We start from the raw sequence: 16,747 nt of genomic DNA on the forward strand, positions 1-16,747 counted from the left end.
TACATAAAGTACTTACCGACATATGTAAGGTCACCCAGCAGATTACAAGGCTTGGTTCCTCAACTGTGTACATGCAAAGTGTTTATTTGTGCCATTTTTGCAGGATTCTTGTGTCTTGTTTTTAGCTTTTTTCCTTTTATCAAATGAAACTGACTTTTACTTGACATGGATTTGGTGGATTTTATCAAGTCACCGAAAGTAGATAACGTTTCCTTGCGTCGTCGAGGCTGTCCCCATCTTGAAGGAACCTTGGTTGTCACGGGTCATCATCTCATCTTTTCTTCTCGAACTGATCACATCGATGAGCTTATCGTAAGTATCTTAATGTAACTTCCTGATTTTGAATTCCAATAGAGTGTGTAGTCTTAAATTCAGCATGTAAATGGTGTGAGTGATGACGTGTTCATGATGGTGCTGGGACTCACTCGAGGAAGGGGGGGTGGGGGGAATGAGGTGGAGGTGGTCAGGAAGTTGACCGTCGAGTTCTTAATGCTCCGTGAAACATTATCCAAACTCGAAAGGTGCTTTCCATTATGCCGGACCATCAGGTTGGAGACCAGTGGAACTAACCAAAGGAAAAATGGAATGACATTTTTCACCAAATGTCAATTTCCAACCCGACCAAAGCGTTCCATTTACGTTTCGACCAAAACTTCGGTTACATCACAATGAAATGCCGCTGGAAACGAGAATTTTTGTAAATGGAACAGCATGTTTTGGTGGGACCGGACCAACCAGTCAAAGAGGACCTCCTCCAGAGGTGGTCCCAAATATTCCGGTCGGATCAAACCAAAATGGACCTTTCCGTTTGACTTCAGCCTGAAATTTCTGGAATTTTTGGCTTAATGGAAAGCATCCTTCTTCTCAGCCTCTAAGAAACATTTGTGACCCTCCAGGCGAAAACAGTGAATAAGGTGAACACATGCACGGCACATTAGCATGTTGAAACAAAAGGAGTGTGACCACAGGCGCCCCAAGCTCTGTGTGAGCATGGACGACAAAAATATAAGGATTTGCATGAGAATCCCGATAAAAAGCTTAAGAAGATAATTATATGAAGAAAATCTCAATTAAAAAGCCTAACCTTATTGCCATCGTGGATAGCTGCCTTCCTTGTGTGGCTGTTTTCCATATCTGATGCGATTTGAGCCATTTCTCAATTTCGTGGTTGTCAGCGGTTATATTATATTAAAATCCCAAGGCTAGAGACTAAATTCTCAGGTGCCACCAATTTAAGTCAAATATTCCTGGATAAAATATTCCCACGGTCACAATTTCACATCAGATTCTATTGACAAAGATTGAACTTTCATCTCAACCCACCATCAACGCAATAGCAGTCCTGCAAGCAATGTCAGGCCGTGAATATTGCAACAAAACAGAGTGCAAAGGCGATGGTGCTTTAGCACCAAAGTGGCCACGGCTTCGACCATTGATAACATGCTGACCCTTACTGGGGTGACAGACCGTAGTTAGTCAACCACAAATTTCTTTATTCCCCTGGGTCTCCTGGCATGACTGCATTGACTCAAGCCTTCAATGAATATATGTTAACATGCAAATAAAGTTTGTTCATGTAGGATATTGTGCTACAAATATTTTGTGGCTGGACTTAACTGAAGCCAGTGAAAATGGCCCGCTTAAAAAAAGACAGAGTAAAAAATTAATACTAAGTATGGCCTGGTTTGGCCAGTTTAGGTGTGAAATGGTTAAGGTTAGGTATTGACTTTAAACATTTTGGAATTTTACAAAAAAAAAAGTTTTAAGTGTGAAAATGATGACATATGAACTTGTCGGCACCACTGTTAGTCATTTTGTTGCTTTGATGCCCATTTGAAAGAAAAAAACTCGTTTATTTAAAAGAATTGAAAACACACATTCAAATAAAAATTCAAGTGTAAGCGAGATTTGAATTTTGCAGGCCATAATTGGACCCTAACCTAACATTTATAACCTCACTCCGCTCTGTTAACCCTTTAAGCCCCGAGGGGTTCCCCACTGACGAGTAAAATCGTCTGGCGTTAGACAGAGTAAAATCTGTAAGTGCCATTTGGCACTATTGGGGCTGAAAGGGTTAATAGCAGAGCTCTATGTGCGCCTTTGGCGCGCGCACACGGAGCACCACAGTTACTGTAAGAAAATATGGTAACCCATTGATGCAAGAAATTTTGGTTTTATAGCCATGATGTCATCGACTCTCTGTACGTATGTACGTCCATTCACCCCTCCATGTATGCCAATGTGACCAGTATCATGCTACATGTAGTTTTTAATACTGCATACATCTTTGATATTGGACATCCATGTTTTGATCAATTGACACCTGTCAAAACAAGGTATCCACTGACCAGTATCACATAACCATATCATGGGCTCAAGCTTAGAGCTCACCAAGGTCAGCGTTGACTGCTGACCAGGTAATAATAATAATAATAATAATAATAATAATAATAATAAAATAATAATAATAATTCTTATATAGCGCCTATCCAGACGTGATCTAAGCGCTTTACAATTCATGAAAAATTAAAAAATAAAAATTAATTCATAAACGAAAAAGTTATACAAAAATTTCCTTGAATAAATAAGTTTTAAGGTACTAAGGTACTAGTTTTCAATTGGATTGCAGGCTCATCCCAAGCAGAATACCAGAAAAAGCTCATACTTAGTGGAAGAAGTTACTCCTCAAATTCTTTCCCAGGGTCCAATTGCAATTGCCCACTCACAAATTATTTTCCCCGAACACCATTTATGAAATGTTGAATGAAGGAAAACTGTCTCCTATTAACTATAGACATTTTTCCTTCTGCTCCGGCAAACAATTTCGGTAAACTTTAACGAAAGTGTTCGAAGGTATATGCTTAACATTGGCGTACACGTTTTCCTAGAATGAATGCATTAATTAAAAAAGAAAACTGTATTGAACTCGCTTGTTTGTTCTGGAACTCACGCTAATGGAATAACGGAACTCACGTTACCCAACAACTTCGATGTAACGATCTACTGCTTTTTGTCGACATTTCAAGTAAAAGAAAAGAACAACTGATCAACTTTTGGGAAACACGAAAAAGCTGTGTCATGGCTGCAACCAAACTTTTGAGTCATTTTCTGGCATACATCTCATGGGATTTTTGTCTTCGTGTTTGGTCATGATTTATTGATTTCATGAAAGCTAAGGATCATGCATCCACCTTGTAGAGCGACCGTAAAATAAAAAAAATAAAAGAATCACTTTGTTTACCCTCGGATTTCAGAGTAGCTAGTAGCTAATATCTCCAAGCATTGAACATATACAATTGTTAAGAATCCCATCTGGCGGGAGGCAAACCAGTTGGCTATTTTACAAGTGTGCCAGGAAATTGAAGCAAGGACTACCTGAAAGAAATAAATAATAAAACGTGAATCACTGACAGAATGTTAACATAACATCTTTGGCACAATCCCTTCAGAGTCACTCTGTATATACCCTAGAAAGAGATCACAGACAAAACGGCTTTTGCGAGAGGGCATTGGAAACAGCATAATATAAGTGTGTATACATGACGTGTATACATGGAGGATCTCGGACCCACGACCCACTACCCATGAGCCACGAGCCACGAGCCACCCACCCACGCCGATTAGACACTCTCTTATTTGCACTAACCCTACAGGCAGAAAGAATAAATGACCAGGGAGCTCCGCCTTAAGGCTTGGCTATATCTATTTATTACAACAACCCTGTAATACGGCCAATTTCCCATGGCTTAAAAAGGAAGATTTTTTTTTCGAACAAACAATCATTTAAAACAATTTTGGTTGGCATTTTATATTTGGTCTTTTAGGATTTGGGGCAATTTTCCCCCGTTCTGCATTTTAGGATTTTGGGCGATTTTCTGCCATTCCAAGTTTAAGGATTTTCCGTCATTCTACCATTCCACCATTCCATCATTCAGTGTTTTACTGTTGCCCTTCACATGGTACCAGGCAAATTTGAAATCAGTCGGAAAGTTTTGTGCAGAAAGGCATGGTTTGTTAGATGTTTGGTAACTCTGTAAAAGATGGCATTTGGGAAGTCTTTCCCTCTACATGGGGATATATAATAGTAAAACCACTAATAATGGTTAAATTTAACTTGGTTCAATCAGTTCCATGTCAACAGAGTGGATCATAATGTTAAGTCATAATAATTATTCTCATCTGCTCTGGTATGTACAATGTAGTTAATGCAACCTTATTCATTGTTTCAGCACTGAGTAAAGCTTGGACTGGTGCATTTATAACTGGATATGTAATAAAAGAAAACAATCGTTGCTATATTTGGATTCCCTCTCTTTTTCTTAATTCAGCTTCTGCACTCAGCAGTAGAGCATGTGGAAAAGAAGGCAGTAGGCCAACAAGGGACATTGACACTGTGCTGCAAAAACTTTGATTTCATAAAACTGAGATTTAATAACATTGAAGAAGCACTGAATGTGGCGTCATCGATTGATATTCTGTCAACTATTGGTAAGAAACTACTTTCTTTTGTTTCCTGAAGCCATTCTCATGACACTATGTTTAGCTTTGTTTGCTTTCAAGTGATTAATACATGTATAGTGTCATCCTGATTACCATTACAATAGGAACCCCAAATCACACCAAAAGTTGTTTATAATTTCTCTGTATTAATTTTATGGCAAGGTTTTATGAAATAAATCTGCTCAGATTGCAGAAAAGTTCTATATGTATCTACAACCAGTAATGCAAAAATGTTGACACACTTATTAACTTATTTTTAACTTACATGTAGCAAATCTGAATCATCTCTTGCATAATTATAACACAAACTCCCTCCTTGCCCCCTGTGCAATGTTGTTCCTTTAAGATTGAAGCATGGTCAGTGCATATTATTCTAGCTACAGTACACTGATAAGGGGAAAGGGGGAATGGGAAGGATAAGGGGATTGAGATCTCTTGGTGGTCCAAATGGGATACAGTGTCTCAAGTATTTTTGCATGTATTGGTGAGGTTGTAGCTGAAAAATCCAAAAAAATTAAAGTCTTAATTTGGACTCGTATACTGTAGGGGTGGTACAAGCCTATTTTTTGTCGGGGTATGTTCTTAGCGTGCTCTTCAAATTGTGGTTCATCTCAAGCTATCTCAGCCTCATTGTTGTTTTAAAGAAAGACTAAAAGGATTCCTATCAAAAAGAGTAGCTTTTCATTAGTTTTTCATCACCTAGTAGAATCACCTGGCTGTTCATGTTCATCATCCACTGATAATCGAGTTTGCCTCTTCTTAAAATGCCGCCTAAGCAGAAGCAAGTCCAAGCTTCTAAACTTTTCTCTGTCAACTAGTCTGAGTCTGACCATAGGCTGAGTCTATGTTTATGATAATCTCACCTTGGATCCCAGAGGGTTTTTTTCTATGACGTGATCTTGCGGCAAAGCCACAATATCAGCCAGGATGGCAAAGCGGTCGTGCAGAGGAAAAAAAGTTCTTATTTTTCACTTCTCCATTCACTGTTCATTTTGGCAGGTTAACTGCTCCTCGTGAAAGAAAAATAAAACCTCTGGTACCCATGGTACACAGAAATTGGTTTTTTTTCCTGCATTCATTTAGACCTACCCGAGCCTTTAATGCTCTGTACTAGGATTGCTCTTCCAAGAAAATAATAATTTTCTGTTACGTAAATTTGCCTTTGCCATTAGAGTGATTTAATAGCAAAATTGGCACTTAAAAGCCTTCCAGAATACCTCAAGAAACACACTGTCAAAAGTGGTAAAAGCTACATCATTTACAAGTTTACAGGAAGACGAGAGACAATTTCATGAATTATCTATGGCTATGTCAGAATAACTTGCTACAGCTGTATGATATAAGACAGATCAAGAGTCCATTACCCATTGGCCTAGTACCCCTCGGCGTCAATTCAACCCCTTTGGGAATAGACCTTCTTACCGATACGGCAGCCATTTTGATTTCTATTGTTTCGAAAGACATTATGGGATGCTCAGGGGGCAAATTAATGTGTATTTGCCCCCTTGGCATCCCATAATAGCTATTGGAAACAATAGAAATCAAAATGGCTGCCGTATTGGTAAAAAAGTCTATTAAAAAAATTTTGTTTCAAGTATTCCATTCCATTTAAATGTCAATGCTACATTACAATGCCAACACAATACACAAGGAATCTTAACCCTGGGATATTTGAATAGGGAACAACATTGAGTTAGCCAATCTGGTCTATTGTTTATTTTCCTACAAGACTTGGTTTAAAAATACACACAGCAGCAAGAAATCTATCCAAAAACACCCTATATTTTGTCTTAAAGGGTGCAGGGATGGTGCAGTGGTGACAACACTCGCCTCCCACCACTGTGGCCCGGGTTTGATTCTCAGATTTGGTGTCATGGTGGGTTGAGTTTGTTGGTTCTCTGCTCTGCACTGAGAAGTTGGGTACTTCCGTTTTCCCCTCTTCTCAAAAACCAACATTTGATTTGATTCAAATGTGTTATTTGTTGATTTCAGTTTACAGTGTCTGCAATAGGCCATTTTCAAAATAAAATTATCACTTTTCAACTAGCATGACAGTGAGGCAGTGAAAAGTATTCCCTAATACATACAATTGTATCATCCACTTTCCTTTGTCTTTGTCCTCTTAACCTGTCTTAGCTTGCAAGCTGAATTTTAATATTATCGAAAAAGGCGTATTCATTATTTCGTGCACCAGCACTAGAAGAGTAGCCGCTTAAAGTGGTACTATGATTAAAAAAATCACTTCCTTTTTTTCTCCACACTTACCTGGCAAATTTTGAGCTTTGATTTCTATCCAAAGGCTGTTTACCTTGAGTGTAAGTTTTGGATTTCATGGTCCGCCATAGTTAGTCACAATAAAAACTGACCAACTGGACCTCAGAGGCTTGGATCTTGGGAAAAGTGACGTCATTTTATACTCAATAGCTTACCATTTCAGCATGTAAACACAGTTTATTCTGTATGCAAAACACGAGTTTAAAAATCTGAAAGCCCAAAACTCCTGTGCTGCATATTTATTCAGTCACATACAAACGCATTGCATTCTTGAACTGGTGAGTCTTTGACGTCATTTTCTCCTTGATCCAGCTCTCTCAAGATTTTAAAGTTAGTAGTGGTACTGGACCATTAAATAACAAAATTCCAGCTAAAATAAACGAGTGTCTTTTTTGAGTTAAGGCTTAAAACTTGGGTCACTGAATGTTTAGATAACCCATTGACCCCTGGGGGTTCGTCATTGACGAGTAAAATTGTCTGGTGTTATACAGAGTAAAATACTAAGTAAAGCCAGTTTAGGCCGGTTATACGTTTTAAGGGGTGAATGGGTTAACATAGTTTTGAAATCCAAAGAAAAACAGATTTGATTTTTTGATCATAGTACCACTGTAAATGAAATTATTTTCCTTTCCTTTTCCTTTAAGTTGCTTGTATCTCTATCTCTTTTAGTATCACAGAAATTCATTGATTTTTGCTAGCATCATGTTTTCCCTATTTTGCGTCTTTTGGTAGATGAAACCTTGTCACAATGGTTTGAAATGACATTGTTCTTTTGGAAATCACCTGATTGCTGCCAACACAATGTTTGTGCCAATTCAATAAATTCACAGATACATGTACACTATTTTCAAAATATATTCTCACATTTGTAGCTACAATAGTACAGAATTTCTCTCTGTCAACAAACAGATCTCTATAGCATTAATTTCTTGTGCATTTTTCTTATTCGTTAATCATTTGTCACAATTATAATATTATAATTGTTATTGTAGAAATTAGATTTACACCAAGCTTAAGCCAGTAAACGTTTGTGGTGAAAAATTTTGTAAAATATGCAGGTAATTTCAGACATTCCTGCATGTATATTTTTCTTTTCAGAAAACACAAATATGAAGTACCCTTTCTTTTACCGACACCTAAAAGCTATTGATGAAGATGGCTGGGAACTCTTTAACACAGAAGTAGAATTTTCCAAACTAGTTGCATTGACTCAACAATGGAGAATAAGTCATGCCAACAGTAATTTTGAGGTGAGTTTTGAAGGAAACTATTGTGCTACATTGTTGGGGATATGAGGCGTGGTATTAGGCTAGTTTTAATTACTAGGGGGGTGGAGGAACACCTCAGTCTATAGAGAGGTTTATGTAGCGATTCTGTACAGAGGTTGAATGAACTTTTACAGGAGGTGTATGGGGGGTTTAGCAAACTGACAAATTAATTGATGGAATGTGTAAGACCAAATGAACCAATAAATATTGGTGGAACAAAATTGGTTGAGCAGAGGGTAACCCCATTACTTTGGTTATACATGTAGGTTAATTGCCAAATAGGTTGTTTAATTTGTGAACAGGGTTCATAAGAACATGGATGATGCATTATTAGAGTATAAAAAAAAACTTAATTCCACAGTTGTGCCAAAAGATTGATGTTAAAAGGTAAATCATTAGTATTCGCTCTGTTGTTAATATAAAATATACAATCATTGTGTCTACAGATATGTTTTGACTGGTTTATAATACCAGTTGTGACCTCTCACGCGAAAACGTTTCTTAGGAAAGTTGTTTGAACGACTGAATGAATTGGGTAGATTCACCATATTTTTGCGGGGCGGCCGCAAACAAACAAGTGCAAAGATGACACCGACACATCACACAGAGTGAAAAGTCTGTAATGAAAGCAACCTCGTCCAAACCACGATTCCATTAAACAAATGGCACACAGTCTGTTTTTGAGGTTTCCGTCGGATTCTCACTGCCAATTCTCATCTTCCAATGCCTTCGAAAGAGGCAGACCATGTGACTTGGTTCACGCCAGAAGAATTTGGCGTGTAAGTAGTGTGTCTGGGGTGGAACAACTGTCGTTCCACCCTAGAGTTGATCCACCCCAGGTATTGTTGTGTCTAGTAAGCACTCATTTCAATGATCAGGTCTAAGCACTGATTTTAGTGATGAAAAATTAAGGTTAAGGTTGGTAAGCTATCATATAAGGGTTGTGAGAATACTGTGGGAAGGACCAACTCTGGGGCAGAACTACCTGTATTTGATTTGACTAATTTCCAAGGGAAAGGTCATTATATTGTCAATGATTCAGAAGCTCCATTTCCAAAGAAGCATGGAAAACATTGAGGCTTGAACAGGACTGGAGCGGTGACTGTGTGATTTTACATCACATTTCTCTACCACTGGGGAGCAGGGCTGGTGCAGTGGTGAGAGCATTCGCCTTCCAGAAATGTGGGGTCGATTCCTGGATTCTATGACATATGTGGGTTGAGTTTGCTGGTTCTCTACTCTGCTCCGAGAGGTTTTTCTCCAGGTACTCTGGTTTTCCCCTCTCCTCAAAAACAAACATTTGCAGGCATAGCTCAGTTGGCTAGTGTGCGGCTTTCGGTGCAAAGGGGTCCCCAGTTTTATCCTCGGTGACTTCAATGTCTGTTTCAACTTTCCTCCGATCCATGCAGCTATAGCTTTAAATATCCGTGAAACGGAGCACTGACAGAGGTGCCAGAGGGGGGTAAAAGGCGCACAGTTGGCTTCTATTGATACCAGCTTCGTAACTGAAGGAACTACTGGCAGGTGTTAAATAAATTGACTTGACTTTGACTTTACTAAATACCGTTTATCAATCCATATGGAAGCTGATTTAATCCGGACCTCTTTCAAACTGCTTTTAAAAGTTGCTTCATTAAAACTGCAATAATTTTTCGCTTAATCCATTGACACCTGAACCACCCTGGATGGCCCCCAATGACCCCAATGATTATACAGAGTAAAATCTATTAATTCCCACTCCTAGTAGTCAATGGGTTAACCAGGGACATCTAGTTTTTGAGTGGATGTTTAACCCATTGACACCTGAACTGCCCTAGACCATCCCTATTGACGAGTAAAATCGTCTGAAGTTAGACAGGGCATTAGACAGAGTAAATCATCTATTAAGTTCCCCTCCTAGGAGTCAATGGGTTAAAAGGCCCACCATTTAAAGGACACCATTAATTTTATATGATTGTTACTGTATGTACTAACTACTTTCTTTTTTTGCTTGAGTGATGACAAGTATATTTTTTCATTTAAAAGTGCACGTCAAATGTTGTGACTTGGGGCAATGGTTGCTCAAGATACCTTGTGCTCTCTCCCTTTAAATACATTAAAAAGTACACTGTACCTGTGAGGGTGTTACTTTGTAGGAGCACAGGAGAAAAAACCCAGTGCTATGATTCAATGATATATAGTCACAACATATTTTTTTATGCCTTAGTTATGTCCAAGTTATCCAGCTAGTGTTGTGGTACCAAAGAACATATCAGATGACACCCTGAAAGCTTCATCCCAGTTCAGACAATTAGGCAGGTTTCCAGTTTTGAGCTACTATCACAAGAATGGGGTGAGAATCAAGTGGATAGTGATTGTCTTACTCAGTAACAGAAGGAAATTCATTTCACTCAAATGAACTGAGTTTGAGTACCATACTATAAGTTATGGCCCTTGGGTCATAAACAAACTGGAATAAACAAGGAAAACACACCTTGAAGTTACTTTAATACATGTACAGTGTAGGCGGCCACACAGTAGAATATGGCTTGTTAGTATAAATACACAGGTGATTATACAAAATCGGGCGCTCTCATTGCCTCGCTATCTTGGATTATCAGCTGATAATCACCTCGACGGACAAAATGGCTGCCAGTAGTCGTTTTGCCACTGTAAGTGAATATGATTTTCGCGTTGAAATGTGTTTTTTTTCTCTTTTTTGAATAATCACCTGTGTATTTATACTAAACCAATTATTCGCCTCAGGCTCAGTGATTATCGTTGAATATTCACCTCGACTTTGTCTCGGTGAACATTCACCGATAATCACTTATTCGCGAATAATTGTTAATTATTAAAATAGACCATACTATTATTAGCATTACATAATTTTGTACCACATTACCATACCACCATTCCCATCAACACATTCAATAACTTTGTTATACATGTACTGTAGATCTGAAGGCTGTACTATGATATAATTATAATGGACTGTTTCAGACAAGGGTTTCTCAGAATGATGACAAGTGACCAATGGATTATAATGCTTTTTACACTGTGTTCTGTGATCGATTTCCCAACTTCTGACAATTAGGCATGTGTAGTTGAGTTTGTTGAGATTTCATTGCTGAGAAAAGCTGCATGTTAATTCTTTATTTTTCTGGAAGTGTCCATTGAACGAAAACGATCAGAACGACAGTACATAAATGTAATTTCTGTATTATAACATTTGATGGTATTCACAAAAAGATAATTATTAGAACTTCAGTCGTCCAACAGACAATATTTGGAGTTATCACACTTTTCTGGGCGGGTTTTTAGTCGTCTGGGATGACCGGACAACTGCGAATGTGGATCCCTGTCTTATTTGATTTGATTATATTTTTGGGGCCATAACCAAAAGATGGATAATGCTCTTTCCCTGGTGAAATAAAATACCTTTGGCCACTAGTTTGTGGTGGAGCACTGGATTATGGTGTTTATGTTTGTTCACAGGTAGTCATGTTACGATGTAGTCAGCCATTAACTACTATGGGAGGCAAAAGAAGCCGTGAAGATGAGAAATTAGTGAACGCTACTCTGGGAAGTGAATTAAAGGGAGTCATTATTGATACTCGCTCTCAAGCAGCAGCTATGAACAGCAGAACAAAAGGTTAAAAACTTTCTGAGTTGTACACCACTGGTGGACAGTAAAATGAGTAGACAAGGAGATAAGTAGATGATTAGTTGACAAGTTTATAAGTGCACAAAAATGTAATGCAACAGCCTAGTCAACTAGTCAGTAAAATTAATGGCAAAGTCTAGACATATAGACAGGCTGAGAACTAGACAAGTCTCAATTTGACATTGTCAACAAACTATCAGAAAGAAGACAAGCAGGCGAGTAAACAGGTGAACAAGTCATCAAGTAGGCAAGAAGACAAGTAAAGAAATAGACAAGTCATCAAGCTGACAAGTCTAAAAGTTAATAAGTCGACAAATACACCCATAGACGTGTTCACACTTAGATAATTATAATATGTAATTTGGACTTTGAAATGGTAGGGAATTCATCAAAAAGGTCAGTTTAGTTCTGCAAAGCATTGTGGATACCACATAATTCAAGTCATCCAAGCATTTTCCCCCCTCCTCCACTTCCTCTATCTCCATGCTATGTTTTATCATGAGCAGTTGTACTTTCCATCTGTCATCATTCCATTTCATCTCATATAATCTTCCCACTCAGCTTATATGTGATTTTACTAGACATAACATTCCATTATATTTGTATGGTTTTGTTGGTTATAAGTTTTGTTTCTTTCTTTTGAGTGAGTACCGGTTGTGTAGCTCACCCAGAGAATATTAGCTACCAAAATTAATACATGTATTTTCAAATCATTGAATAGTTTGTTTGAATGGAACAGTCAGATATTCATTTCTTTGCTGTTTCTTTCAAAGGTGGAGGAGTGGAACTGGAGTCAAATTACCCTCAGTGGAGGAGAGTTTACCAGAACATAGAGAGATATTCTGTTCTTAATGACAGTGTTGCAAAATTAGTGGAAGGTACATTTTGATATACATGACGTATTTGATCCCGTTATTACCAAAATATGTCTTCTGTGGTGTAGAGTTGGAGCAGGTTGAGAGTTTCCCATACCTTGGGGTCACTATCACGAACAAGCCTAAATGTTTCCATGACAACAGCTACAGCAAACATATCTTTGAGTATAATACAAAGCAACCTTTGGAATTGTCCCAAAAACGTGAGAGAAATAGCATACCTGGTACGGCCAAAACTTGAATATGCAAGTGCAGCTTGGGACCAATTTTTAACAAAAGATATCAGTGCATTGGAAACGGTTCAATGCAAAGCAGCACAGTTCTACTCAGAATTATAATAGACATGCAAATGTTACAGACATTCATGATTAATGGCTTATGGTGGGATATGCTGGAAATGAGAAGACAGTAAATAGGTTAACATTTATGTATAATTAGAAGTAACTCATAGTCTTATTGATATAGAAAGCCGAAAATATTTAATTCAACATTCAGAGAGTCGCATGAGGGGAAGCCATCAAGTTAAAAAAATTTGCATGCCATATGCAAATAAGGACATTTTTAAAAATTTGTATTTTCCAAAACTGTATCTGACTGGAACTGCCTCCCTGAGGCCATTGTATCATCAAGTTATTGGAGTGTTTTAACTCTAATTTATCAGCTTTTCTTATTAAGTAATATAATTGTTATTTAATTTTATATTAGTTAAATAATTTTTACAGTTGGTGTGATGTCTTAGCGACTTTTACCGACCAAATATATGTAAATGTACATGTAGTTGAAAGTTGAGTAAATTAATGAACATACATTAAATATTTTGCACACATTGATATTGAAAGCTTGAAGATTGTTCTGTTGTTGAGAGAAGGGAAAAATGCAATGAAACACAAACATGTAACTGTTAAGAAATTTGTTGTAAAGAGGCAGGTAGCACAAAAGCTATTTTCAAAGTGTATTGAAGACGACCAACCAATCCTGACCCCATACCCAACTGTATGTTTGAATACTGTAAGTAGTTGGCAGTTAAACTCAGTGAAGTACTTGGTGATATTTATCAAAATTGAGCATATACATGGACATGACTGACATAGACCAGAGGTCAACCAAAGAGTTTAACTAATTTTCTGCACTTCTGAGTTTCTCATTTGATCATGTTGTAATATTGTGCTTTTCCTTCAGGAAGTTTGGACCCAAAGCTAAGCATGAATTCATGGTTATCTAAACTGGAGTCAAGTTCCTGGCTGGATTATGTTCAAAGTGTTCTCTCTACTGCTTTTTTTGCTGCACGGTGTTTGGATATTCAGGGTACTGAAACTAATTGAAACATTAAAGCAATGATACATAATTTAAGCAATTCCCTTAGATAGGATTATTTTTTGTAAAACTCTTTGGAACATTTCTTGTGTATTATAATTTATTGCATTTTTCGGTGCCATGAAGACTTTCAGGGAAAACTAAAAATAAATTAACCAATATTGTTTGTGTGTTAGTGTGTTTTAGTTTCTGGGCTTGCAAAGCAAGTTTTATTTTTTTTCCAATGCACAGCGTGCTAGTCAGCTACCTTATAATGATCGTGAATGTGTTGAAAAGTAAAATTTACTGTCGGTGTGTTTCAATGCTCATATGACAGGAACAACTGTGTTGGTACACGGAGATGCAGGGACAGATGCCACTCTTCAGGTTACATCCTTGGTTCAAGTTTTGCTGGATCCTTATTGCAGAACAGCCGAAGGGTGAGCGTAACGTTATTTGCATTTTCAATGGACTTGTTATCTCTTGTAACGTCTGTGTTTCGCTGCCCAGTGTCATGTGGCGATCAGGGTACGATCAAAACACTCAGAATTGCACCTACAAGTTCGATACCCTTTGAGAGCAGTGTTTTGTTCGCCTTTACACCTTCTTTAGTTTCTATATGCGGAAAAATGAAGTAAGGAGATTTGGACAGAGATTTAAAATCACTGCCAGTGTAGTAAAGCTTCAGTAGTTTTACGAAAATGGGTATCGGGGATGGAAGTAGAATAATTGGATCTCAGTTATTCATTATTCCTTTCATTTTTTCCGTTTTTTTTTTTTTTTGTTATTCATCATTAAAATTTTGTTCGAAATTCATTTTTCTGTATTCATTATTCTTTAACGGAAACCTTAAAATTCTTTATTCCAAATGTTCAAACACTAAATATTCCTTATTCAATTACTTTTTTAAGCCGTTAATCATTATTCAATATTGCGCTTCCACCCCCCAAATGAGTACACGAAACATGCAATGTTGCATGTCAGATTCCATTGTGTCAACCGGGCCTTAGGTGGCCTCGTCTTTAGTCAAGTGTTATTATATGATGTACAATATTATTAACATTGATACACAGGTTTAAGGGCTTGATCGATAGAGAGTGGTTACGCGGAGGTCATCCATTTGCACAGCGCTGTGTCAAAGTGGGTGTTTCTCCTTCAAGATACAAGGGGCAAGGTCCTGTGTTTCTGCTTTTTCTCGATTGTGTCTGGCAGGTTAGTTTTCTGCAATTTTCAACCCGTCCAAACATCTATTTCAATATACGAATTATCTGAGTTCGTTCAAAAGTCTTAAAAAGTTTTTCATTTACTTTTCCCTCATCAGGTCTATCAGCAGTTTCCATGCTCTTTTGAATTCAATGATCGTTTTCTCATCACCCTTTTCGAGCATGCGTACTCTTCACAATTTGGTATGTAACAATTTTTAATAGTCACCCACGCAAGCTTGTTTGAGGCTTGTTGATTGATCAGATATTTTTAACCTTCATGTGCCTCTATTTACAAGAGATCTTGAGGAGTAAAATAAACCTCCATCTCTTTCTAAAGATTAATTTACGCGAAGCTAAGTAATATTTGCTCTGTGGTAGCAGCCAACTCGAAAGCTTGGCTCCTTTGGCTGCTACACACTTTCTTCTTTGTTATGTTTAATTTAATTTTTACTCTTATTGTTATTGTATTGTAGTTGAATAAGTGTGAATAAATGAACTTAAACTTGAACTTGAAGAGAGAACTGATCTTTGCACTTATATGGGTAATTTAAGCAATTGTCTCTTTAAGAAACCTTAAATATTCAGCCTACTTCAATTGGCCTAGTCCGAGAATATCAGAATACTCTGTTTGCAATTGCTTTAAGGGTCCAGAAGAGTGCGACGAGTACTTATCTCTTTCGTCTGCAGCCTGCACTTCACATATACATTTATTTTAAAACAAGTAAGGATTTAAAAAATACTGGCAGACGAAGACTTTAAGACATGGCTTCGAGTGTTTGATGGTCTGTGCAAACTAAACTTCAGTTATTAGTTTGACCAATAACAGCCGGCTCAAACGACCAATTAAACCCGATCGAAGCAATACATTAAAAAGAAAGACAAGAACATCCTGAACATCGTTGAAAGTCACAGTTTGAACAACAACAACAACATCAACAACTTTATTCACACTATTTAGGAAACACAAATAGAGAAAATTCAGGAGATCAGAAGAAAAGATTGTATAACTTGGAATTACATATGTATTGAATAAGTGTGCAACAGCCAAAGTAGCAAAGTTTTCGAGTTGGCTGCTGCTCTTAGGTTACTGTAAATGCCTCTTGTAGACGCCCTCCCTCCCCTTCAGGTGATTACCCTCCACTAAGGGTCAAATATTTGAATAGACGCGTCCCCTCCCCCGTCTCACAGAAGATTGCGATATTGGAGGGTGTAAACGGCATGTTGCAGGTCAACTCTAACCCTAACCCTAACCTTTCACCAAAGCTGAAACAACCCAAAACTTTACTAATGCTAACATTAGGCCTAAAAAACAATGTTAGCTTAAGGTTAGCATTTTTGTAAAGGTTTGGGTTGTTTCAGTTATAGTAAAACAATGACCTGCAACCCTAACATGCAACCCGGCTGCAACCTGCACTTTACACCCTTCGATTGCAATAGAGAGGACCACGTAGTTTGATATGCTTGTCTTATCTCTGCCCTACAGGTTATTATTCCGTCAGAAAAACAAGTAAACCTCAGTTACAGGCGAAAAGGAAAAACCTAAACAAGTTTAAGATTAAGTCCCTCCCCAAAAACTTCCAGATTGAGATAAGTGCCCCAGCCGGGCTTTTATTGGACCTTTTACAGTGTTTTGATCCAATGACAATGCGCGGAAAGCAAAGCTTAAAATAGTAACCGGTTGCAGAG

General features: G+C 37.7%; 1 protein-coding gene across 2 annotated transcripts in view; it reads left to right on the forward strand.

Moving 5' to 3' along the window:
- Window positions 1–44: 44 nt before the first annotated feature.
- The window catches only part of LOC138003273 (myotubularin-related protein 9-like), a 23,001-nt gene continuing 6,298 nt past the window's right edge, over window positions 45–16,747 (forward strand). For both annotated transcript variants that reach the window (XR_011123460.1, XM_068849230.1), the window contains exons 1-10: window positions 45–312; window positions 4,329–4,488; window positions 7,873–8,024; window positions 10,249–10,374; window positions 11,520–11,676; window positions 12,462–12,566; window positions 13,743–13,868; window positions 14,194–14,296; window positions 14,930–15,068; window positions 15,178–15,262. Coding sequence is in view for 1 of the 2 variants with exons in the window: in XM_068849230.1 (XP_068705331.1) it covers window positions 166–312; window positions 4,329–4,488; window positions 7,873–8,024; window positions 10,249–10,374; window positions 11,520–11,676; window positions 12,462–12,566; window positions 13,743–13,868; window positions 14,194–14,296; window positions 14,930–15,068; window positions 15,178–15,262 (1,300 nt within the window). In the remaining variant the exon portion in view is untranslated. The remainder of the gene's footprint in view (window positions 313–4,328; window positions 4,489–7,872; window positions 8,025–10,248; window positions 10,375–11,519; window positions 11,677–12,461; window positions 12,567–13,742; window positions 13,869–14,193; window positions 14,297–14,929; window positions 15,069–15,177; window positions 15,263–16,747) is intronic.

The sequence above is a fragment of the Montipora foliosa genome, chromosome 5, assembly GCF_036669935.1.
Source record: "Montipora foliosa isolate CH-2021 chromosome 5, ASM3666993v2, whole genome shotgun sequence".
NCBI classification, from domain to species: Eukaryota; Metazoa; Cnidaria; class Anthozoa; order Scleractinia; family Acroporidae; genus Montipora; species Montipora foliosa.